The sequence below is a fragment of the Sceloporus occidentalis genome, unplaced genomic scaffold (genome assembly GCF_023333645.1).
Source record: "Sceloporus occidentalis isolate IW3139 unplaced genomic scaffold, rSceOcc1.0.p SCAF_18, whole genome shotgun sequence".
Classification (NCBI taxonomy): domain Eukaryota; kingdom Metazoa; phylum Chordata; class Lepidosauria; order Squamata; family Phrynosomatidae; genus Sceloporus; species Sceloporus occidentalis.
In genome coordinates, this window is record NW_028316998.1 from 14,478,746 (window position 1) to 14,506,636 (window position 27,891).

The window sequence follows — 27,891 nt, forward strand, 5'->3', positions numbered from 1 at the left end:
GATGTGTAAGGCTGTAATTCTATGAGACAGTTATGCATGTGATGGGGAGGTAGGGTATCAGCTTTCTATTTGGAGACTACATCCAAATAGTCCCAGTACTGAGGGGGAACAACAGTACGAGGTATTTGGAGACAGGTTCTAGGACCGCACGCACTCTTAAAGGACGTGTGCAGCAAGAAGCATTCTAACTCGAGTCCCAGGCAGTGATTCAACCCCCGATTTAAATCAATAGTGAGATTATGTCTTGGCCGACCAAGGATCACAGGAATATGTGGACTAATCAAAACATCAAAACAGATATGTTTTTGGTGTAGAAAGCCAACAGATATTTAGAGGAGAAGTCTTAAAAACGATGACACCCTGACCCAGGGGTGTAGCGTCCAAAGCCACAATGGAACTACTATGAGTTTTATGTAATAGGAGGATACCTTTTTTTGGTGGCCCAGGCACGATCTATGAAATTACCGGCTGCTCAAGAGTTGCTAAAAACTTGTGTGGTCACTTGGTGACCATTCCCCACAGTATGATGGGCACCATGTTGGATGTTTGAGGCATAGAAATGGCAACGCTCAGTGGATTGCCTCTGTTGTGCATTAAGCTTGAGAGTTTCCCGGTATCTTAGGACAATTGTACGCTAGATGTCCCTTCTGATCATGATAAAGGCAAAGGCCCTAGCTACGGTGTGGCTGTTTCTCTGTAGATGAGAGGTGGAGCATAGGCCCAATCTCCATGGGTTATGCAGAGGATGGAGAAAGTTTGGGAGTAGTAGCAGAGGTAGGATCCTGAACAAAATTAAACTGATTCTCCTCTTTCTATCTCCTCTGTCACTCTTGGTTTTGGGCTTCTAGTTTAAGGCAGAGAGGAATAAATTCCTCAAGATACTTAGGTAGATCTATGTAAATACAGTAAGTGCGTCTTTAATGGAATCATTCAGAACCCTACAAAAGGAGAGTTTGCCTTAAGAGTTTGGGAATTCCAATCACTCTTGCAGGCCAATGTCCGGAATTCAACCACGTATTGAGCCAGATTTCCTTCTCTGATGCAGGAAGTCGGCCATCTCCACTATCACGGGAGTGTCAAACGGGGCCTTGAAGGCGGCAATAAAAGCATCTGCATCTTTAAGCAGCGGAAAATTGTGTTCCATCAAAACAGAGGCCCAGGCTAAGGCTTTCTCACGAAGCATGGCGTGAGCAACAAAAGGCTCTGGTTGTGTTCCAAAATGAGGTTGATACTGGTTTAAAAACCCGCAACATTCCCGATGGTCACCGGCGACTTAGCCAGGCACCGTCATTTCAAGAAAAAGACAGCAACAGAGAAAGTTGCAGGAGTGGTGAGAGTTAAGCAGGGGTGGGGGGGGGGGGTGAGATATATATATATATGTGAGCATGGATGTGTGATATTGTGTGTGTGTGTGTGTGTGTATGAGAACATGGATGTGTAATATTGCTTCTCGGGACATGAGGAGCTTGTCTGGCAGCGGCGGCAGTTCGGGCAGTTAGTGTAGAAACACTGAATCGCTATATAATGAAAGGAGACATGCTGTACCACTGTCTGTGTGTCTGGATCAGTATATAATGATGGGAGTTGTGGTGTACCACTGTCAGTGAGTACCCGTTCCATGGAGCCTGAAGCTTTTTCTCTCTTGCCATCCTGTTTTCTGCCTAATTCACCTACAGGAATCAGAGAGACAGAAAAAGAGAGATCAAAGGTGAAAGAGAGTGCAAGAAGTCCCTTCTCTGTCAATATGATCCTTGTACAGTTTTTTGCTACCTATATTTACCTTTCTTTCAATTACTTCACGTTTTTCTTACCAAACTCTATTTTCTGCCTAGTTCTTCCTTTATCAGTCTCTAATTTGCAGAGCCAGTGCAGCAAGAACATGTGGCAACAGCATTAAGCATCCTGCATCCACATATGCAACACCTCTCAACCACACATACAGCGCGGCAGGGGGCCCCCAAACAAACTCTTGCACAGGGTTCGATCAATATTAAAGACAGCCCTGGATACGTTGGATAAGGGCCTCCGGGTCAACTTGACCATTCCTGGAATCACTGACTGGATCACTGGGTTGGTAAAGCAGTTTTCAGACCTTGAGACAAAATTTGATTGTGGCCCAAAAGAACTACAAGCTATACGCGGATCGTCACCACTCTACTCCACCTAAATATTGATGTGGTGACAAGGTCTGGTTATCACTGAGCAATATACATTTGTCCGTGCCTTCGATAAAACTTGGGCCGAAATATATTGGTCCCTACAGCATTACAAAGATCATCAACCCAATAACAGGTCAAGATTGAAATTACCAGCTACTTGTCGACCTCACCCAGTTTTTCACGTCTCTTTGCTGAAACCATGGGTGGCAAACCCCTTTCCTAATCAAGTTCATCCTCCAGGTGCTCCAGTTGTCATTGATGGGGTAGAGGAATACGTGGAGCAAAAAGTTGTTGATTCCAGAATTCCCAGAGGTCGTCTGGAATATCTCATACAATGGAAAGTTTAAAGACCAGAAGAAAGTTCCTGGGAATCGGCTGATCAAGTACATGCCCCTGCATTTATCCGGACCTTTCACAGACTCCATCCCCTCAAACCAGTCCTTCAATGGCCCCAGAGATCGCATGTTGCGGTACTGGGGGACTTACCTCAGGGCTGCATCCTCCTCTTCTCTCCAATGGAGACAACAGTACCGCTCTCAGGAGTGTGAGGCAACCACCACGCTTGCGTGGCCGCCTCATGAATATTTATATTATTACATTCCTGACCCTGGCCTACTGTATGACCACCCGTGCTTATGGCAACCCGAGTGTCCTGTTAAGTGTGTGTTCCGTGTCAGCAAGTGGGTTCGCCCTGGTAAGACATCTTATAGATCTCACAAAAACTTTAGTTTATTATTTTTCGCTTTCATTCACACAAAGAGAGAGGACTGCACCTAACCAACTGTTCTGCAAGATAAGGAGACGTATTCGACGTATTATAATCTACTGACCATGTTCAGACTATAAGAAACCTGTTCTATCTCAATGGTGGCGTACTCAGGTTACATAAAAGTGTAGGCACGCTGTATGTCAACTTAACTATAATCAGTAATGAATAAATAACTGTCTCAATTTGAACCAGCTGTTTCACATTGTTTTTCGAAAACTGTTCTTGATGCAAAGGTTGTAGGGCAAGCATCCTGTCCCTGAATGAATCTCATGCAAAGGAGATTGATCAGACACTGATTCTGTCCCTGAGATGGGTTGGGTTGTAGGACACTTTAACAAACATATGGCACAGTGGGAATGCATGAGGTCACATAATCAAATACTAAAACATGTTATAGAGGCTAAACAGGTACATAAACTGTGACCAATGTAGCTACATGACTAAAATCACACATCAAACAGCCATGTTATGTTGAGCTGGGATACGTGACACTCAGAAATCCCACTTGGTTATGTTGATCTGTTTGACAAGATAAATTACTTATGCCTTATTATGTATAATCCTTTGCTTTTTGGAAATGATAGATTACAATACGCCTGTATATGTAACATTCATGTGTTTATTTATATGGTTGTATGCAGGAAATTAACAGATATTGTTCTTATGGAATTTCACTTTGTATTCCAACAACACCGTGGCCCTGTACACCAGTGCCCTGAAGATTGGCAGAGACCAGCATGTATTATGGCATGATATTATAGGGTGACGGGCATGTTAAAAAGAGGACAAGGAGAAAAAAGGCATTTAATTTCGGGAATATAGTCTGCTACTTTCTTTATTATTTTTAATTCCACATAAGATCACAGACAACATCAAGGATAAAATGCTTTCCAGACTATAAGTCCCATGTGATTCCAAAGTCCCATGTGATTCCAGTATGGTATCCGTTCTGAGTTATCTGTTTTACACATAAAGTCATAAAAAAGCTACCGAGCCCTCTTAAAATAATAAAACACAAGAAGAAATTTTAGATTAACCAATTAACCTATCATTGTTTACAAGCAATTTACAAGAATTACTTGTTGTACTACCAGAACAGGTCAACAGGGAGCAGACTTGTTGCCTAACAGACCATGCAAGATAAGTCTTTAGTTCATGCCCAACTTAAAATCATCATATAACTAAAAAAAAATCACTGTTGCACCTTTGATCTCAATTCATAAAATACTTTACGTGAAACATTAAAACAAATGGAGAATAATTGGTTTGTTGTGGCAACAATCTCTCAATTGTAATTGTATCAAATATATAATGTTATCATCATCAAGTACCGTATTTTTCGCTCCATAAGACGCAGTTTTTTTCCTCCCAAAGTAGGATGAAAAATCAGCCGCGTCTTATGGAGCGAAGATGCAGGCAGGGGGGGGGGGGCAACGATATACCGTATTGGCTCGAATATAGGCCGCACTTTTTTCCCCCACTTTAAGACTTTAAAGTGGGGGTGCGGCCTATATTCGGGGTCTAGCGCCGGGCAGGCAGCGGGGTTAGGATACAGATCCCCCGCAGCGGTGCAGGGGACCTGCATCCTACTCCCCGATATGCTCAGACAGCCTCCCCTGCCAGCACTTCCCACGGGGGGGGGGTGCCGGCACGGGAGGTTGTCTAAGCGCATCGTGCGGATGCGTTTTACCTCTGCAGCCCCCGCGGACTTACCGGAGCAGACTCCCGGGTGTCTTGCGGGGTCGGCGGGGGACGTCTACGCAATACAACTTCCGGTGCCGGATGTGCCGCACCGGAAGTTGTATTGCGTAGATGTCCCCCGCCGGCCCCGCAAGACACCCGGGAGTCTGCTCCGGTAAGTTGGGGAGGGGGGGGCAGAGGGGGACAGTGGCAGCGTATCTCGGGGAGGGAGGACAGTGGTAGTATATCTCGGGGAGGGAGGACAGTGGCAGCGTATCTCGGGGAGGGAGGACAGTGGCAGCGTATCTCGGGGAGGGAGGACAGTGGCAGCGTATCTCGGGGAGGGAGGACAGTGGTAGCATATCTCGGGGGGCGGGGGGGGCAGAGTGGCAGTATGTTTTTTGGTGCTTTTTTAAAGAAAAAAACTTTTTCTTTAAAAAAGCACCAAACTTTTAGGGTGCGGCCTATATACGGGGGCGGCCTATATCCGAGCCAATACGGTACTCACCAAAAGTGTCCCGGACAGTCTCTGTCTCGCTTCGCCGTCCAGGGGAGGTCTTCATCTGGAGACCGCCGCCTCTGTCGCCGCCTCTCCTCTTCTCTGGTCCGTTGCGACGGCTAAGGGCGGACTGGATGGAGAGGACGGGGGGATTTGACGCAAGCGCCGTGTCACGTATGGCGCCGGCGCATGCGCAGTACGGCGCTTGTAGTCCAACTACACTTCCCATCATGTCTGACCAGCTTTTTTCTGTGCAGGCATGACGGGAGGATGATGTCCTTTTTTTATAGCCCATTTTTTAGCTCAAAATATTTTTTCCTTTTTTTTCTCCTCTAAAATCTAGGTGCGTCTTATCAGCAGGTGCGTCTTATAGAGCGAAAAATACGGTATACATTTCTAGATAAATATTGCAGGATATTATTTAAAATCAGGGCTGGACTCGCAGTGGGGTTCTGGGGCTGTTCTGAGATTTTGAAGCGTTATCGCGTGTTTTACTTGCAATTCCACATGCAGCCACCAGGCAGCCAAAAGGCTTTAGGAACGATTTACTCAGTGATTGTCCTGTCACTTTTCTGTATTAACATTATGGATTTTGATAAATTCCTTTTTCTGTTGTTGTGTTTTTAAAGGAGACTGGAGACTGGATAATAGCTATAGCGCATGTTGTCTTTCAAACATACTTTAGGTAGATTTAATACATGGCTGAGATTACATTACCAGCCCTTCCCTGTTAGTAATATCCTAAATAAAAATATTCATACATTTAATCAAATATCTACAGAGAGAGGTGTGTGTATGGATGGGCTATCTGCTTATGTAGGTACAATTTTCCAACTCCTGTTTTATCTAATAGTTAATAATATTCAGTATATCTGTTGCGCCCATCAAAAATAAAGGGGATCTTATTTTAGCAAAGTAATTTCCATACTTTAATGGAACAAAATAAGAGAGCAAAAATAAACTGCCGTTGTCTGTAGATGCCCGGAATAAACTGATTTGAGAAAAAAAAATAAGAGAGGAGTGGAGACAGAGAAGTGGAGAAAATAAGAGATTAGAGCAGCAGTGCTGTGACATGGTGTTGGTAGCTTGAGCTCTAGCCAATCAGAGCTCAGTGGGTCTTTCATATGCAAAATGAAAGTGAACGGAAGGTCATCAAAGCTTCTCTAGAGAAACAGATGAAGAGAGAGAGAGAGAAAGAGACTCCCGGGCTGGTGTTACACAGAACACCGAGATGACATAAATCTACTGTCAGAACGGCTGGAGGGGGACAATGCGACACTGAGAGAGCCAGCAACCAGCAGCAGATGTCTGCTAGAACTATCACAACACTTGTCTGGAGGTATATTATTCTAGTGGATCATTTTTAATAATGAGTTCATGGGTCCGTCTTATGTTCCCTGTCCCGATCCTCAGTGTTACGCTTTTACTATTATATTATAACAGGCTTTTGCAATTTAAAGGTGCTCATAGATACAATGCAACAGAAGAGAAAATTCTATTAACAGAAGCTTGTGATGCATTCATTAAAGGAAAGGAGAAATCTTTCTTATTAGAGGCTACCTCTGCCAATACCAATGAATGGTCCAGTTGTCAAGAATATATAACACAAAACCACTATATCACGTCTCCTCTTTCTGAAGAAGAAGCTGCTTTTCCACTAGCCTATATGATGGTTATACATAAAGAATTTAGCACATTTGAGAGGCTATTTAGAGCGATCTACATGCCCCAGAATATATATTGTATCCATGTTGATGAGAAAGCAAGTGCAGGTTTCTTGGACTCTGTTGGAAGATTACTGGACTGTTTCCCCAATGCTTTCCTCGCATCCAGAATGGAGCCTGTGGTTTATGCTGGTATATCCAGGCTCCTGGCTGATAGAAACTGTATGAAGGACCTTGTGGAATCAGATGTGCCATGGAAATATGTTATCAACACCTGTGGACAGGATTTCCCTTTAAAGACGAACAAGGAAATTATACAACATCTAAAAAAATTTAAAGGAAAAAACATTACCCCTGGGGTGCTGCCCCCAGATCATGCCATACCAAGGACCAAATATGTTCATCGTGAGGATATTGTTCATTCATTTGTTCGAAGGACCAATGTGTTAAAACCTCCTCCACCTCACAACATGACCATCTACTTTGGTTCTGCATATGTTGCGCTCACAAGGGAATTTACAAAGTTCATCCTTGAGGATCAGAGAGCCACTGATCTGCTAAAATGGTCCATGGACACCTACAGTCCAGATGAGCATTACTGGGTGACATTAAATAGAATTCCAGGTATGTATCATTATCATCTTAGGTGTGGGTTACAGGTGGCTTGCTTTCATGATCAATTTTATGGAAAAAGCTTCATTCTTCTGTATATTTTCTAAACCCCACTGGCTATATTTTAGCAAACCATTAAATGACATATTTCTGTTGAATATCATTTCTGTTCTGTTTTAGCATATTGTTTTAAGTATATAATCCCCAGGATGTGGTTGTAGTCTGCAACAAAATGTATTTAATGTCATATGACTCCTCCAGTCCCTTGCAAATTGTGGGCGTTTTTCAGTTATGATCGTGAAGCCAGATTGCAGCATTGTCTTACTTCCCAAAAAGTGATATGATACATACATATATTACCTGTATTAATCATTTGAGAAACTGGGCGCAAGGGATTTCCCTGTTGGTAATTCAATGCTTTCAATGGAGTTTTCATTGCTTATGTGTTGTCAATAGAAGTAATCATTCCTGTGTATAGTCAGGGTGCTGGTGTGTTTTATTATTGTATGGAAGCATACTATATTGAGTATGTTATTTGTATGATAATACTGCTCACTTTTTTAACAGCTTTTGGTTTTTACCACTTGGGCTGTCATTCCCATAATTGACTGCCTGGGATTCATGATTGCTGCAGAGCAGTAGCTGCTGGCTAAGTACAGGTTGATCTAATGGAAGGGAGTTGTACTCAAAAAATGCAAAACATACAAAAAAATATATATACATTTTATTACCAAAACTACATGGATATATAGACAAACACAAGAGTGACAGGAAAGCAGAGACTGTAAGAGAGATCCCCAAGGTTTCGACCGAACTGGTCTTTATCAAGGGTGGCCACCATTTGCTTGGAGACATCTCCGGCCATAATTTATGCTTTTGTCACCAATCTTAAGGCCAACTGCCTAAAAACCATTTTGCCTACAAAACATTCTGCCATTCAGATAACCTGTGTTTTCATATTTTAGCCTTATAATAAATGCTATTAATTGGATTCTTTTTTTACACAATGACGTTGTACTTGTTAATTATTAAATGAACAGAAAGATCTGAAACATTAACACAGTTTGAGAACTAAAGGTCAAGTTAAAATTTCTACATCGAGTAACTTTGCTCTAGTGAAATTATCCTGCTTTGTAAATAACAGGTTCTGAGAATTGTACAGTCAATTGGTTATTCATATGGAAAATTGATACCAAGGCCAGTCTGTTTCCCGTAGTACCTGAATGACTAGAAGTTCATCTGTACATTATAACTAAAAATGGTATAGATCAAACATCTCGAGTGACAAAAAAAATGACCCTTGAGAATTTAAATTTGGCTTCCAATATTTGACTAGTATTCTTTCATCTTAAAGACACATATTATGTAATATAACCACTTTCATCTGTTTGTTCCCTCAAAAGGGATCCATAATGTTCATGCTGATTAAAAAAGTTAGCACAATGTATAGATCCATTTGGGAAAACGATAGCCAACACAAAATACAGTTTAATTAGGAAAAACAAAAAACAATTACGAAACATTTTTAAAAATAAATATTTTAAATATTTATATATGAGCAAGTAAATATCTGTAAATATTAAATTGGTTAACTGCTAAATGCTAAACACAAAAACCAAAACTGAATAAAACAACTCAATAATAATCGTTGCTTACTGTAAATAGGTAGAAGAACTGTGTAAAGTATTATAGTATTTCAGATTGTTTGGGGTGAGGTATTAGCAGTGGCGTCTCCAGCTTTCATATTTAGGGGGGGCACATGGGGGGCCAGGAACCAAAGTATGGGGGCCAATTATAAAACGGTACATATACACTATATATATATATATATATATATATATACACACATATACACACACACGTTAGGCAGTTATTTCTCATTCTTTAATATTAGCCCCTGCTGATGACAATATATAGAAATATTACACCCTGCTTCTGATATATATTAATATTAACCCCTGCTGCGGATATATATTGATATTAGCCCCTGCTGCGGATATATACTTATATTATACCCTGCTGCCGATATACATAAAAATTATACCCTGCTGCCGATATATATTAATATTTGACCCTGCTACCAGTATATATTAATATTAGCCCCTACTGCCAATATATATTATTAGTCCCTGCAGCCAATATATATATAAACTTAGCCCCTGCAGCCAATATATATTAATATTAGCCCCTGCTGCCGATATATATATAAATACTAGACCCTGCTGCCAATATGAATATAAATACTAGACCCTACTGCCAATTAATATTAATATTAGCCCCTGCTGCCAATATATGTTAATATCTCCCTCTCCCTCCCAAACTATCCTAACTACCCCCTCTCCCTCCCAATCTATCCTAACTACCCCCTCTCCCTCCCAATCTATCCTAACTACCCCCTCTCCCTCCCAATCTATCCTATCTACCCCCTCTCTCCCTCCCAATGTATCCCTATCTACCTCTTCTCACTTCCTATCTACCTCTTTTCACTCTCTAACCCCCTCCTAACTTTCTACCCTCCCCCCCCCTTTGAAGTTCACTTACCTTGGGCTTGTAGAAGTCCAGCGGCGGGATCGCGAGGTCTCTGTCTTCCTGGTTCTGCCGCAGTGTGCTCGGCTTCATTGCTGAGCGCCGGATATGACATCATATACCGGCGCTCGGCTTGAAATGCCGGCACTGCGACCAAGGCAGAGGCCTCGCGGTCGCGGAAAAGAGTGAGAGGCGCCGAACGGTCGCTGAGAACTTATTCCTCAGCGACCGCTCGGCGCCTCTCTCTCTCTCCTCCGGATCTATTAAAAAAAAAAAAAAAAAAGACGGCGTTTCAATTGGGGGGGCACACCGGGGGGCACAGCATGATTTAGGGGGGGCCATGGCCCCCTCTGGCCCCCCCCTGCCGACGCCACTGGGTATTAGTGTCAGTTGTGGCTAACACCACTGGAATAATTAAAATATCACAGTTATATCAAGAATAAAGAGCGCGTTCCACATTGTGCGTTGTAACGGAATTTTGCAATTAATTTCCTGGTATAAAAGGTACAGTTTGTCCCTCTCCACTTTTAACTGGCAGAGGAGGCAAGGTGGTGAGGCGTTACATAACAACAAAATATATTTAACTTTACTTTTTATTTTATTTTACTTTTTATTTTAAGTGGTGTGGCTGAAAATTATCAAAAGGACACATAATGATGTTTTTAAATATTATGTAGTTGTAGACTGTAAGATATTATGAGGAGGGTTCACAGATGTCTTGACATCTTTGTTCTTTATACCCCTTATTAATATTGCTGTGGAATATACTAGTATGTCGTATACATATATAAAGAGAGAAATTGTATTTCAAACAAATGTTTAATATAATAGATTTGTTAAAAGCGACCTTGCTTTCACTTGAAAAATAAAATACAATTATGCACAGCAGGAAGCAACAAAAATACCAATTGCTGATTTCCTTTTCTAAGCCCGTGTATTAAATCAAATCATTTTTAAAGGGACAGAATTACATGTCCTTGACCAAATGGCACCATATATATGGATGTACACATGGATCAAGTATTCTTGAACGTTTCTGTTCCCAGGTACCCCTTTTTTGTATCATATTATATAAGTGCCCTATCTTGTGTCCGTTCAAGTATAACAATGATGAACAGACTGCTAGTCACATAAGTAAGACGGATGGAAGACCTCTCACAGCACACGCCCAGGTACAACAGCAAAGATAATCAGCTGAAACTCTAAAAAAAGACCATTGTGTACAAGTGAAATGAACAATGACACTAAGTGGTCACTAAGGTTCAGTATCTGTCACAAATAGTTAAACAGCAATCTTTTTTTAGATTGCAATAAAATAAATGAGATAAGTTGGCCCAGATTCATTAACTGAAACTGTTACTCAATTACTTGTGAAAGTATGGTAATTCCAACATTGAATACATCCCAGTGGGTGACCAACATTTTCCATTTCCACTCTTGGGTGCATTCCCTAGCATGAGAGTTTGCTGGGGAGTTGGCCATTGTTACATAGCGTAGTCAGGGAAATTAATGTATGTCTCCTGTTAACACCTGCAAATTACTGAGATAGTGAATATAAATGGTTTATTTATTAAATAAAAATCATTTAGTCACTGTGAACACATTAGCCCCCTTTAAACATATTTTTTTCAACGTAAAAGGCTAATTTGATACATTTTGTATATATATATATATATATATATATATATATATATATATATATATATATATCAGGTCTACAAAGTAGGTAAATTCCACCTCAGATGAACAACAACACATGGCATATTACACCGTTTCATGATTTAACAAAATAAAGCCAAAATGGAGAAGCTATGTGTGAAAAACTAAGTACACCACTGCTTCCATATATAAACATATTCCAGAAACTTTTATTTCTTCTTGTATGCCTAGACTAGGTATAAATGAATGTTCACATTTTAAGAAGGATACCTACCTCTATGTAGGTCTGGGCATTATTATCTATATAAATTTAAGTTACATTGTTGCTTTGGTTGTTATAGGAACCTGACATGTACATAGCCACTGGCACAAAGCCATTGCACTTTCACTTAAGAATTTCTGGGTCCCTAAGGTTATGCTTGCAAGAACATAATGAATTGAATAGGAAACCTTAAGTGGCAAACTCTGTGTAGAAATGATTAACTTTGTCTACCTCTTACCAAACTGCTACCTGGTTTAATCATTAAGCGACCTTATAGTATCCTCTATTTAAATATACTGAAATTTGGTATGTGTATATATATATATATATATATATATATATATATATATATATATGCACACTGTATATTTCTTGCCTCTTGTTTGCAGGTTAAACAGCCGGTAGAACAGACATTTTTTTTAGAATAGTATTTTTTTAGTAGAATAGTATCCTGTTACAGTTATATGCCGGTCAATCTTAAAGCATAAAGGAGTCTGGCAGGAAGATTTTGGCTGAAGGGAAATATATTTTGTTGTGAAGAACAGGATAGTCTGTTAGCTGCAAAGTAAACACACTCATAACTGTGAGGTTAAACTTATGTTTACCAAAGTACTTCAGTTTCTGAATCACATACAGTGAGAAGGTACCACAATTTTAAAGAGGCCTTGGCACCAGTGTTCTTGTCATATTTGTTTTACACAAATTTGGATTTTCGTTTGCATGAATTATAATTATTTATATTTCCTATTTCATGTATATTATTTATGTTTAAAAACACACCTTATGTGTATAAAGAGGAATCAGTACAGGTTATTGCTTCCAATCAAAGTAAATTAATTCAATAAAGTAAAATAGTCCAATGCATTCTGACCAAGAAACACATGAACTTAAAAGATAAACATGTGTATACAGTGTTGGGTTCTTTGTTTTTCAGTATGCACCAGCACGGAATTTGTATATATATATATTTTTAACATTCGCAATAGCATGCCTCCCAACTGTCTCACTTTGTGTGGGGCAGTCCCGATTTTGCCACTCTATCCTGCTGTCTCACTTTTGAAGCCCAGGGGTTCAGTGCTACCCTGTGAAAAAAGGTGTCCAAATTAAGGCACACAATGGACACTAGATTCTCAATCTTCTTTTCTTCGGTGGCCACACAGCCCCTTTTTCGGTGATTCAAAAATTCCAATAAACAGTACCCGATTACTATGATTAGTAATACAATATTTATACAAATAATACAATATTTATGCAAATAGTGCTTCATACGAAGCTCAAGCCTTTTGGGCTGGTGTGATAAAATTCCTGACCCAAAAGGGCTGGGGCAAGTAAAATAAAAGTCCTAGGAAGGGTCCATAAGGTGCCTGGTGCACTTATCAGCAGTGTCAACAAGAAAAGTCAACCATATTGTGACAAGTGCCCTGACCTGGACCATGGTTAGGGGGCTCCAGACAAACTGTGGGGCTTCAAAGCTATCCTGGCCTTAAGGCCAGAAGACCAAGCTTTTTCCTCTCTCACTTAGCCAAAAGGATAGGCTGCATCTGTCACTAACGGTGGTTCAGGCTGTGGATCCACGCTGCAGTACAAGGAAAGGCGCCCCCAAGCGGTGATGACGAGCAGTACAGGAACAACCAGATGGTACTAGGAGCTGGCAATCGGATAGTCGGGGTCACAAGCAGAGGTCAGGACAGGCAGCAAACAACGGATAGCCGGGGTCACGAGCAGAGGTCGGGGCAGGCAGCAAACAATGGATGGTCAGGTTCAAGCAAAGTTCAGGCAACGAAAAGGCAAATAAGTTTCTGGAACGCTAGTGAAGGCAATAAAGGCACTATCACAGGCAAGGGGTACATGCAGACTGAAGGTTTAAATAGTCCTCTAGCTCAGGATCCTCCTACCCCCTAAATTAGGGGGAGGAGGAAAAGCGATAAGTACCCCTTTAAGACGCGGCATAAATATTCATGAGATAGCCGTTCGCGCATGCTGCTGAGACGCGCGTCCCGTCTAACCTCAGATCACCACACGGGGGCGCGCGTCTAACGGCCGGACGGACCACAACGCGTCTTCCCGCGAACAGAACGAGCAGGGGGCTGAACGCGCGGGCTGCGTCTCGGCTCCCCTGCTCGCGGCAACGCTGGAACCGCCGGAACCGCCTGCAAGGTAACAGCATCATATGTTAAATGAACAAGCAGACTTTATTTCTTTGGTCCTTTTTCAATATTGGCACAAAATAACAAACCTAGATGTAATTTCTACAATCAGACAGAAAAAAATGAGAACAAAAAAGCACTTTCCGTGTTTTGTTTTTTACCCAAATTGTGAATCAGCTAGGTCATGTGACTCAATATGGCTTTGGCAATAATGAAAAAGAAGTGAAATTGTGGTTTTACTCAAGAGGTAAGAAAAATTTCGAGTCTGGGAAGCACACATCCTGGGTGTAAGTAGATAGCATTATTCAACATATAACTTTTCCACCATTTATTCTTCAAAAAAAACCCAAAAAACTGTTCATCCTGGAGAAATATTTTACAAAAGTTACTAAAACAAGATTACCAGTAATGTGTTCTGTTTACCAAACACAGACTGGAGACAGGCTATCTTTTGAAAGCATAATCATTCAGAAACACATCTATCATGGTATGGATACAAAGTTAACCAAAAACAAAGTGTAACTCAAAATGACCAGTCTTCTATTTTCTTCTCTTTAAGACATTTTTGTTCTTAACTAAACTCGCCACATTTCCCAATTAATCCAGTATGCTAAATAATCCTAGGTATTGGTATTTAAAGGTTATAGTAAGCCATACATATACATACCTCCCAATATTGCAAATGGTTTAGAGGTGTGGCTTTACCAAGACTTTATGTGATTTTGTGATGGATGTATATGTAGCCGTATAAGGCATTTATTAGATGAATTGCGTGTTTTATTTACAAAATATAATCTATAAACACATTTTCTGCTACTTCTTTACATATTATTGTAATTTTTAGGGCTGAATAAAACTGGGATATACTCATACCCTCACAAAATTATGATATAATAGAAAAAGAAGGACAACAAGGGAGGAAAGAGGGACAAGGGGATTTAGGACCAAGACCATGTACTGTCCTTATTGAAGAGAGAAACTTGGGTGTAAATACATAATTATGTGTATTATTATTATATTTTATTTATGAAGCCCTAGTGGATTCCATTGTGCTATTAAAGTGAGGGGGATATAGGTTTAACAATAACATAAAAATTAACATCTTTAACAAAAACATGAACAAACAAAAGACATAAAGGGACACAAGCAGAAGAGGGACCTGCTCCTGTAAGCATACAATCTATTAGAAGGCTAAGGGTAATTCGTACAGAAGGGGGGGGGGCAATTACCATGTATGTACATTCAATGTATTTATGCATATGTATCTCATAGGAAAAGCCATCTTAATTTAATTTTCTTTGGTTCTGAATTATTATTCCAACTGAATAATTTATACATAATAACATATATTCAATTACCCTTTCTCATATTATTAATTTCACATTTCTTACTAATTGTTCAGACAGTTTTTTTTCAAGAGTAAAGCGAGGAGAAGGAAGTCAATTCAGGACAGGAAACTGTTGACATGCTAGCTTTGTCAGTTTCTACCACAGATCGTAGGATTCATGATAAAAAAATTCCTTACAAAATGACGAAAGATGATGGCAACAACATGAAACGGAGCTCAATCTGTAAGTAGGTTTGACTAATGTAGCTCTACTTTAAACATACATGCTGATCTCATTATGGGGTACACCAATAACACCAATAACAGTTAGTATTGCAAATTCCCTAGTCTATATACTCTAAGCACTTAATGTAGAATTACTGGCTCAACCCCTCTGGCTGGAGGAACCTGCTAGTGCGGGCCCTTTATAAAGAATAGTGAAGTAGGGGAAATAGCAAATCTGTGGCAACCTCTACTGACAACTTGTTCTCATTAGTGAATAAACCACAATGTGTTAATCTCCACAGCAGAATAGTAAGAAAAAGACAACCATGTGGCTTGATTGACAGATAGATAGATAGATAGATAGATAGATAGATAGATAGACAGACAGACAGATAGATAGTGAAAACATTTAGCTAGTAGCTCATGGTCAAGGTAACATACAGCTTACTATTGGAGTATTTAGGCACCACCCTTTTTTTTTTGGAAAGACAGACGAGACTTATTTTTCAAATACATAGAATTTTACGAAATTAAAAGAATATATCACGCCCAGTGGCTCATTGCCATTTTTATATGGAACAGCTCTACGTCATAAGAAAGAAATTGCTGAAACTTCATTGTGCAAGTTTTGCCATGTATTGATGCATTCAGTAATCATATTCGGTAAACTAGTATCTGTACACGTGGATTGCATTATATTTTGCATATTTCTCTTCCTATAACCCTCTGTTTAACTAATGGATCTTTTTTGCTTAGATATGGTTGCATTTTTACTTGTAAATGATGACGTATTGGAACTTCATAACTACAGGGTGGGTGTCGCATGTTATGAATATTTCCAGGGCCTTCACCGTTGCTTGTCTTCTCTTACTCCCTTTCCATTGAGCACCATGACTGGCCCATTGGGTTGTATAACTGACCTCTTCTCAGCCTTTTGGCTAAAATCAGGTGTGTACCTGTGAGAGAGGGAAAGCTTGATCTAGGCATGTATAACAATTGGTGTTCTGGTTTTCCCCACTTTGGACCCTTTTAGCAGTTCCTAGAACATTTTTTTTACGCTACTACCTTTAAGGCTGGGGCCTAAATATAATCTTTTTTTTTGTTTGTTTGTTCTTGCCCTTACATTGTATTAGTTTTGTGTTTTTTTCCACTGTCCATGTGTGACAATTATTTTTTATACTATTATTATTATACTAAATCAAAATATTATACAAACCATTATCCAGACTGAGGGCCACCATTAGGACTGACATAATATCCCTATTACTGTGACACAAATTGTAGGCATATCCGAATACCCATGAGTCAATGAGATTTTAAGATATTTTGAGATAACCTATTTTTCATTTTCATCCTCTGACGCTTAACTTTAAATTCTCGTGTGTTTAATGTATTCAGACATGGCCTATCCTGCTGTGCTATAATCTGGACATGACCTCTGTTTTCACTAGTCACTCTAAGCTTTGTTATTGCTGCAAAGCTAGCTAACAAAGAGCTTTTTATATGCACAAGAACTTTGCTGCAACCTAGATTTCTTTTGGCTGTATTTCTGAATGGCTACAAGGCATTATAAAGGAAACTGGCCTCGCTTAGAGGGCATGTGAGTGCCATGTGATGCTGAACATGGATTTTAACACTTGTTCATATTATTTGAGTTCTGAGAATATCTGAATTCCACCATATATTTGGACTTGCATGTGATAAATTTACTGCCCAAAATTGGTATGGATTTTACGTAAGGCTCAGTCTTTCATGGATAAGTAACCTAAAATGTATGAAAAACTATTTGTAAAACCAACTTGGCATTCCATTGGAACAGACACAATTGCAGCATCTATTGCTGACATACCTAGACTAAAATTATGTAATTCTGCTTGAAATGATCTAGATAGACTGTCTAGTGTGCAAGAGGAGCATTCAATCTTAAAATAGTTTTTGATGAGCAGGGATGACACTAATATGTCACTAGCAGATATCTACTTTTAAATCGAGAAGGTAACTGTATTCAAGAGGCATTTCTCAACTGACATAAGAAATTGACATAATGAAGGCTCATATTATAGTGGATGAAATCTATCCATCATTAAAGAAGTTAGTTTATTACAGAGGAACAAGTTTAGTGAAATCCCAGAAAAAAAAAATATTTTTTAAAAAGTATGTTTCAAAGATGGTAAACTACTTGATTACGGATGTGTGGAATACACTGTAAAAACAATGAGACCCATGGGAAGAATGAGATTAAAAGGTGCTGTTTCACCTTCACCTACTTCTGTAATATTGCAGCATTACAAACATCATTCTCAATACTGGTAAACGCTCAAACCTTCTCCAGAAATAATATTGTAACCGTTTTGTCTCATTGACAACGTGCCAGGAACACTTACTTGCCATGTGACACTATGTTGCCATACACAATTAAAAAAATAAATCAGTTTTGTGTAATTAAATCTCCAAAGGAAATTATGTATTGGCATCACTATCAACTTTTATTAGCTTAGTACTTAATACTATATAGTTCAATTAATTTTTGGTCTAAATGAACATTGCATTTTAACAGAACTACTTCAATAAGTGTTAGCAAGAAAAAGCAACTGTTGTACTAGTATTAAAAAGAATGACAATAATAGCAAGATAACATTAAGACAGATATATGGTCAACAAAATACTAAAGCAGTTGCAAGCCAGGGTATAGTAAAACATGGTCTAATTTACATAAAAAAGGAAATAAATTGTATCTAAAACAATCTAGTGGAATGACAAAGTTAAAATAAGGTATACTGAGGCTAAAGTTTACAGGTAGTTGTGTAGAATATACTTTTATATAATTCACAATCTCTTTTCTATCTTTGCGCACAACTAAAAAAAATAATGCATATTAAAGTTCTTAAATGAAATAATGCACTTACCTTAGCTTCTCTCCTGTGATTGGCTGGATGTAAATTTAAAGGGACCTCTCAGAGTTTATATGGTTAAAGGTGCATATGATGGCTGGATTGTCTCAGAGTTTGAATGAACTCTCAGGGGACATTAAATTAAAGCTATGCCACTCCTTCTCAAATTAGTTTTGGGTGGAAACAATAAATAAATAAAATAATCATACCTGTAAGCCCTCCAGGTGAATTACTGCTTCCTCGGTCTCCGGGTCACTCAGCTCTTTAGCCATGAAAGGGGAGCAGCATTTAGCCATTCCTGGCCCAATTCCCCTTCCACTCCCATGCAATGTTATTTTGGGCTAGACCCACCCTTGCCATCGGCTAACCCCTCTGAGCACATGGTTAACTATACTCTGTTCTTAAAAGCCATATGGTACAAAACATTTTTACAAAAACATGATACAAAACAAATCTCAATTTTTCAGGATAAAAGTCCCTTGTGGAGAGTAAACAGAAAATCACATTTACATACACAGCTTACTATCACATAACACACAGGTATCTGACATTCAATATCTGTCTATCCATAATGCAGGCCAGTTCATCTTTTCTAGCAGGATAAACTCATTACTGAATTTTACATTCATCTAGCGTGTGCATTGTCTCACCATTTTCCGTTCTTACTTTTTTGACCTTGATCAACATTTTCTTCATTTCATGAAACACTCAATGTTACTTGTTATCTCCCACTCAGCCAAATAATTGTTTTAATAGTTTTGGTTCAGTGATGTGTGAATGTTTGATGAAAATTCCACAGATAACCTGAAAGCAATCCCATTTACTGACCTTGTATAGCTGGTTTGGGGCAAATTCTTACTGGAAATTGTTGAAAAAAAACAAATATGAAAATTTTTAAATGTAAACTTTTATTAAAAGTAGTTTTGCTTTTAATATAGTCACACAGAAAAACAGAGGTCATTGCTCGGGCAATTGATTTTGGAATATATGTGAATGTTCAGTACTTACATAACTCGAAAGAGGCAACATGGGTCATTCTTCATACACGTACGGGCTCACAATGCATTGTTTTTAATGGGTTGAAGGACAACCCACTGTCCTTAAGGGGTTAAGAAACCACTTATTCCTTCATAATGTAACCATAAACGCTACATCAAATAGTAAAAGTGGATGTGGATACAGGTACTGTACAACATTTTGCAGGTTAAGCCCACATGGTGTTACGTTCGATAACCAGGCTAAGGAAACTCTAAAGAAACAAACTTGAGGTAGAAAATATCCACAAGTATGCCAATACCACTTGAATACAGAGCCTACAAGCAGCCAAAAGGAGGCAAACAAATAGTTTTTGCCTATGAAGTCCCCTTGTTTCCATTCACGTTTCTCAAGGAATTAAGGATTGAAATCTGTGAAGCATCCCAAATGCATTTTTGGCATACCCAAGAACATCCCAGGCAAGGCTACGCAAAGCCCTCTCTTTTCTGAGTGGGTTTGCAAGGTGTGGGACTAGCCGTGAACAGAGTGTAGTTAGCCATGTTATTATTGGGCTAAATAGTCACACACACAAGGTTAGGCATACTTCTTTACACATATCCTTCTGCATTCATTAAAGGTGATGTTACACCTTGGGGGCCTCTTAAAATATCCCCAAAAGAGCTGCATCTGTAAAGAAACTTATCTGACATTTTGCTTTCTCCTTAATGTCTCTTCAAATAGGTGTTTAACAGTTTAATAAAATACTACAGTTGCCTAGAAAGAGAGTGTTGTCATTGCTCCTCTCTTCTATGTATTACATCACAGCGGTCTTACCAACTACAGCCAGGCCCACCTCCTATTTCATGTTCATAGATGTGAAAAAAGCAAGGCTTCAAAAATTCTTATAAAGAGTGAACAATTCTTATAATGGCCACACTAGCCAGTGATGGGGAGTGAGTGTTATTGAGTGAGGTGTTAATAATAATATAAAACAATGAGAAAAATATATCTAGGTGGAACAGCACCTTTAAGAGATTTTTGCATGTTTGCATTGTGCAGATCTTGTAATAAAGAAGCATGTTCTATGAATTGCAGCTTGGGTCTCAAATAAACAGTTATATACTTGCCATTTTCGGTATGGGGTAAATATTAGCACAGCAGTGCTATTATGCGTACAGAGGTGTTGTTCACATCCGCAGTTATTTTCAGGATGACCGTAAACAACATTTGTAGGATTACATTTGCATCTAAGTGCCTGTTCCGAGTGTTGACTAAATTAGACCAATGAGCTATCATACCACAGTATAACCACCATAATGTATCAATTATACATGAGAGCTTTGTTTTTAACATTCATTGTGAATAAAGCCATCTCACACAGGTGAGCAGATCCCCTCTCTAGTTCTTCGTAGCTACTGATGGGCGATTAGAGTAAGGAGGAAGTGGTGTCAGCAGAGGATTAGACTAGAGATGTACCACCAAAGTTGGTCAATTGAGGCAGACTTTATTGTGACACCCTGCTTGCAAAAGGACCAGAAACAAGAAACATTCATATAACACAATGCTGTCTTTGCTAAACAAATATACTGGAGATATATAATATGGCATAACCATATGCACAACTATGATTGAGCCCCAGGAGGTCTCTCTTCACGGCTCTGAGTAGTCTACTGGGAGGTAACATGAAGGTCATAGAAACCTAGAAATCTGATTCCAGATAACAACCACTGGCCCATGTTTTCCTGCTCAAAAAACTTCAAACTTTTATCTAGTTCTTGCCTTTGTCTTAAATTCAGGTCAGCCATTTCCCTACCATATGCATATTTAAATTCCCTCAGTGTATTTTTTTAATTGTACTGATCATAAAAGCTGATGGATGACCTTTAATACGACAAATACAACAGTAGAATTAATATCTTTCATAATATGAAATATTTCAAAAGCATATGTAACACTGTCATTATAACAATAGGAATAAATGGTATATGTAAATATTGCATGAGAACACGTTTTTTTCTCTAATCCACCACTCACACATAACCTACTGCAGTTGAAGAAACATAAAATGCTTATTTTAATTATGGTATTTAGGCATCTAGATAATATGCTAGAAAATCTTTGCCCTTCATTGACAGCACTATTAGGATAGTGAGTTATGGCCATTTCTGTTGACACAGCTATTTTAGCATACACAATGTAAATAGAAGCCCTATATGTTTGAGGGCAGTCTTTTTGTGCACACTGTCAACATGCTATTTATTATTTATTTGGTAGATGCATCCCTCCAAGACTAGATAGGGGATTAAAATTGACTCTGGACCTTTACGGCAATCAGCCAATAAATTACAGACATTCAGCCATCTGCTTAATACAGACAGTTGGATGCTACACTCTTGCAAAACATGCATCCAAGGGTACTTGGCAGGTGGCAAGGTCTATATCCTATTCAGTTTGGAAACGCTGTATTCCGATGCATATGTATAACCCTATATATGTTCTATTATAGGATAGTGACAACAACGGATCTTGCTACTCTGGTAGGACCCACATATTAGCCATCAAGGCTAAATGTTTAGTATTGTAAAATGCCGTTAATGCTATATTTCAATCTATGTACCAAAAAATTCTTTAAGAACTAAAAATTCAAATATATAACCCACTCTTATCTCTCAAAAATATGGAAAAGCTAAATGCTGGCTACCTACTCAGCATTCTTGTTTGCTAAAATTCAGATAAGTAAATATATTTAAAATCGAAACACATGCATATTTGGCCTTGGTAAACCAATCTACCCTAGGTTTCAATAAAAAAAGTAATGTTAAATACCTGCACTGCCCAAGACAAGGGATCTTCTTCTATATGTTTTGCTACCATATATGCAAATTAAGGATGTGTTTAGGCCATATATTGATCTGTGGGTCCCCATCAAAGAAGATGGGGAAAATTAAAATATTACACTTGTAATATGTTTTGCTTAGCACATTTGCTGGCATGAGGGAAGAGGAGGATTTTGCTTTGCCTTGTGATAGTATGCAGTGGTTAAAATACAAGAGAATATACACGGGAGACTTCTGAGATATGAAAGGTGTTCTGGTCAAGTCACGTGTGTGCTTAATCAGTACACAAACATTATTGTGTCCTTGGGGACCAGAAGAGCCAAACATTTGGATAATTGCTTCAGTTTCACATGTGCACTCATTAAGTACAAATGCTACAAATTTGCTGTGGTTTATAACTATTTACATACATTGATAACTTTTAAGTAGAAAATCAAATATAATTTTAGTTTCATGCAAAAAGGATTTGAGAACTCAACGGAGAATAGCAGCTGCTTAATAGCCTTCCTTGCTCGAGAGTGTCTTGTGCCATTACACAGAAAAAACGTCCAATGAGGTAGCTTTGTGTATGTTATTTGTTATCAAAACACACACTTACACACACACACTCTGACACACATACATACTTACTCCCTCACTTGCTTTTCCAGTGGGGTCATGCAACATTGCATTACATGGCCTTGCTGCATTTCTGCTTCTGGGAGTGGCCCGGTGCAAAATGAAGCTAGATGAAATGTCTGGAGCTTGTATCAGTGGATTACTATTATATACAAGTGTTCAAGTTATAGATTATAAAAGTCAGGTTTTAAATGTCATGTACCATTAGCATAAAATAACTTCAGCAGGAATAAATCTATTCTGCTTTGTTACATTGCAGATGTTCCCGGATCCATGCCAAATGGAATGTGGGAAGGTGACCTTAGAGCCATTAAGTGGAGAGATATGAATGACCACGGAGGATGTCATGGTAATATATACATTTTTTAATCTCTTAATCTTTTAGTGCTTCTAACCACCATAAAGAAAGCGCCTGTTAGCAGATTTTTTTTTTAAACTGTATTTGTTTATATTTGTTTTTTTTAAATTTTTTCGAATTTATTTGCTGATTTTGGATTTTTTTAAAAGGGTAGTAAAATTCTTCTTATATTGTGTTTCTGCATCAGAACAAAAACATATTACAAAAGATTTAAAATATTTTGTAATATGTTTTTGTTCTGATGTTAATCTAGCAACCAATCAGAAATCGCTCTGGGTGACCATTTGTGAAATACCATAACATTACATGTAGGTACAAATATTTTATTGTATAATGTGTATTTAAGAATTGGTTTGATAATCATTGCATATTTTCGGTGACAAAGCCTCTGTAAAACCAATAAATGAAATAACACATGTGTAATATGACTTAGATATAATGCCACAAACAAAACATTGCAAAACTGACTTTGTGCTAAAGGAAAGGAAAAACTAAGGTCAGTATTTTACTGTGCCAGAGGTAACTCTTAATAGGAGATCATGTATACAGTGCATTAAAAGCTACTTCAGCCTACTTTATCAATAGGGTGTAAACACTAAGGGGAAAGGTGACCTGAAGATATCTCTTTATATGAAAAAATATCTTGGGATCCCTGGTGAGTCCCATTGAAACATATATGCTAATCTCAATGAGACATCGGAAATGTGGATTCTCTCGCGAAGCCCTGATAATTTTTATAACTAGTAATATTTTTGCATTAAATTATTTATACTTAATCACTACTCACAAGTTTATGAAAAGCAGTTGTAACATAAATATGCTAATAATATATAGAGTTTTAAATGTATCAGTTTGTGTTTGTCTTGTGTTAGTTTCACATCATATCAAGGGGATCTGGACACATTTTAAGCTAGTTTAACTTCATTGAACCTAATGTCTGTGTACTCTGATTTGCTTAGACAATTTAACTTAAAATGACATTGCTTGCAAGGAGTTTTAGAGTTACATGCACTAAATGTGTACACAAGGTTGAAAAGTTAGCATTTGTTACTTGATTATGTGCCCAGGTAGTCAGAGCTTACTAGTGAGTACCGTTTTAGAATTAATTTCTCTTTTATTAATCTAGAGTTTAGACAAGGCTCCTTATGTTAAATTACAACTGTTCTAGTTTTTACATAGTGTAGTATTTTAGAAATCTGTATGATGTGTCATGTGTATGTGTCCTGACACCTTACCCTAATGCATTGTTTTAAACAATAGAATGTGCTAGTCTTAATCAACCAGAGGGACCCTCTGACTCATGATATGACCAACTTCAATAGATAATTAGCATTGTCATGAAGAATTTGCTTAGTGTGGTGCTTCAGTGGGGAAAGTCACCAAAGCTCTGGGTAGTGCTTCTTTGAAAACTTATATACAGAGCTTCTAAGACCTTTATTGATAAAATCAATCGTAAAATAATGGTTTAACTCTCCCTTTAAGGTGGCGTCATACAGTAGAAATATATTTTGCATGAAATACAAAGGAAAAAAACATATTTTGTAATGGAGACAATTTAGTTAGCTCTCATTACCTGCAGTGCCTTTGGCCTCGGTTCATGGGTGATTTTATGCAAAATAAAATGTAAATCAGTAAGCAAAAGTTGTCAGCTAAGTAACTGCCATTTAGCATGATTCATCTCCTGTAAAAAAACAAGCCAAATGATGTTTTTGTTTAAACCTTTACTTATATTTTAAGTCAGTCATTGAAAACATCAAATATTTCATATTTCATAGTGTATGCTAGATTTAATAGAACCATAAAGACTAAATCTGCTGCAGTTTTCCAGTACACAGCTTCTGTTAGGAGCCAATAAGTTGGACTGCTCATCTGTCTCCTTTCCTGCAAGAAGCCTTCCTCTTCTTTCACTTCTTCTTCTTCCTCCTCCTCTTCTTCTTGTGTCTTCAACTTCTGAAGAAGAGCGTTGGGCATGGCTTTAGTGCTGAGTGCTCATCATCAGAAGCTGACGTGCATTGCAAAGGAGCAGGATACGGAGTTCTTTAAAAACAGGGAGAGGGAGCTCCATGATCTCCCCAACTCGCCTTCTCCAGTATAGTCTGTCTTTGGAGGAGCACACACCCCCTGATGAGTGGCACCCTAGGCAGATCCCCCCATGGTAAGCCACTGTCAAGGAGCTAAAACACAAGTCTCTATCTCCTGTGAATTCTACTGTTAGTGAATAAACCTTCTGTCTTTTGGAAAATCCAGTCCTGAGAACATGCCCTAGCAGTATTATCCATAGCCACATTTGTCCAGCTAAGAGCACTTGACTACATATAGTGAACTGGTACATACACTAACTGACTAGAACAGTAAAACAGTAGACACTTTAAGGCCACCGGTCGATAAACTATACTCATGAAGTAAAGCTACCGGAGAAGTGCTGTTGGTCACTTGTCTACTGGGGTTTACCCCAGTGTTCTCAATGGCCAGTCTGAATGTACTAATGAAAAGGGGCTTGATAAAAAAATTGTGAGAGCAAGAACTGTCGCAGAAAGAATATAGTAATAGCTGAAGTACTGCACACCAACGTGACTGTGTAATGTTTTTATAAATGATTTTGTGAGACAGAGAAATATATATCTTTGTGTAAATTAGTAAATCTGGGTGTTACAGCCATGCAGCTATTACATTGTCTCTGTTATATAAAGTCACTTAGAGACTACAATTCTTCAGTCATATCTCCATAGCAGTTTAGACATCAAGGGAATCATCAAATGCTCCTCGTGCGAGAGACCCTACTGATGTGTTTATAGCAAGCAGTCGTCTAGGGAGTAAAATGTTGTGTGGCTGACTCCATGCAGCCTAGACCGAAAAACATTTATTTCAGCTTGGAGCAAGAAATGAAAACAAATGGAGACAGCAGAGCCCACCTCACTGCACGTCCTGGCGTGTGACATATCCCTTAACCCTTGGGAACACAGAGGTGTATGTCTAGTAACCCAGTGTTTTATTACAAAGCTATTATACTCCTTCCGCAGCAGAAGTCAGGCTCAAGTATAGATGGTCCTTGTGATAGCGTTTGTCCTTCTGGATTTGACATGATGACATTCTAGCAACCATTGAGTTATGATTGTCATCCTAATTTCATTGAATTTGTGTTGGATCATTTCAGATGGATATGCCTGTTTATGACTGGTATATTATATTTCTAATACAGTATGTCATGGTGCTTAAGCCACAAATATTGTCATCTGCGGATGAATCGGCTGGCTTTATTGTGCCATGCACACATGTTTCTCTAATCTCAAGTGAGAAACTCCATAAATTATTATGTGTATGGTTAAAAAAAAAATGAACAGGATCCTGAATAAAAATGATAGGGGTGGGGCAGCATGCGAAAGACAAGTGAAGACCCACCCTGGATCATGGGTGTTTGTATCAAGTCAAGAGACACTTTAATGCATATGGTAGCCGAATACAACCTTTAAATTAACTTTTTTTGGATGCAAAATAATGAAGTTTGTCAGAATCCCCTCTATGTGTTTCTTTTGTTTAACCACTTCCCCTCCAGCCTTTTAGGCAATGTGTTCCATCAAATCTATCTCCTGATCTGCAGTACATGGGATACTCACTGCCAGCCAGCTCCAGTGCTGACATGCATGAGACTTTCAGGACGTTCAATGAGATTTCAATAGAAATACTTTCGTGCCAGTAATTAGTTGCTTTTAGCAGCCAACACTGGGGCAAATCCCGTAGGACAGAAGGGGAGTTACTCTGCAGTACCGTAAATATGCATTCATACTTGATGAAGCTGTTTGGGGAAGTAAACTGTTCATTTACGGTAAATGCTAGTTGCACTTAATAAATAGATGGAGATGTGCAAAATGCTAAGTACATCTTTCTTATCCCTGCCTGCTGTATTTTTAAGTAACCTTTCCACAGGATGTCCTTCTGGTCAGTGCTGATGAGTGATGTCAAGGCATTCAGCTTGCATACGCTGTCAGTGTGTGCTGCTTAACTCTCAGTGGAAGTCAAACTTAAGTATCCACATTTTCAGATGCCCAGGTAGGCCGCGTCCCACAAGGGTAGGCTATGGGTAGCCGGAGCCCATTATGCTGCAATTGACATGATCGCTGCAGGTAATGGTGGCATGGCTGAAGGGTGCCAGAGGATCATGGTTAGGTGATTTTGTATGTGACGCGTTAAGATAATTAAAGTAAATAACAATGGGGGTTTAAGATAAAGCATTAACTACATATTACTTATAGACTTAATTGTTTTAGAAGAAAATACTGGGCAATGTGATGGGTATTCCATGTTATATTCTAACAACCACTTGTCTGATTTTCATTTTCTTGGCCAGCGTGCGCTTAACAGGGACTAGTCTGTGTTAGATAGTGAAAGGGTGTAAGGAATGTAGACCTCATGTTGTTGTAATACTCATTTTTTTCTCTCTCTCTCTTTTTTTTTTAATTTCTTAGGACACTATGTACGGGATATCTGCATCTATGGACCAGGGGACTTGCAGTGGCTTCTTAATGCCAAAAGTATTTTTGCCAACAAGTTTGAACTAAAATCTTATCCACCTACACTGGAATGCCTGGAAATGCGGATCCGGGAACGAACCTTAAATCAAAGTGAAATCGCTGTTCAGTCTGACTGGTACTTGTAAGCAGTGTCCTCTTCTAGGAAAATCGGCCT

General features: G+C 38.8%; 1 protein-coding gene across 1 annotated transcript; it reads left to right on the forward strand.

Moving 5' to 3' along the window:
* The first annotated feature begins 6,476 nt into the window (after positions 1 to 6,476).
* Positions 6,477 to 27,862, forward strand: LOC149302687 (N-acetyllactosaminide beta-1,6-N-acetylglucosaminyl-transferase-like). The gene is made up of 3 exons (XM_089482277.1): positions 6,477 to 7,395; positions 23,110 to 23,199; positions 27,672 to 27,862. Exons 1-3 carry the CDS (start codon positions 6,477 to 6,479, stop codon positions 27,860 to 27,862), a joined length of 1,200 nt encoding a protein of 399 aa, XP_089338403.1.
* Positions 27,863 to 27,891: the final 29 nt, after the last annotated feature.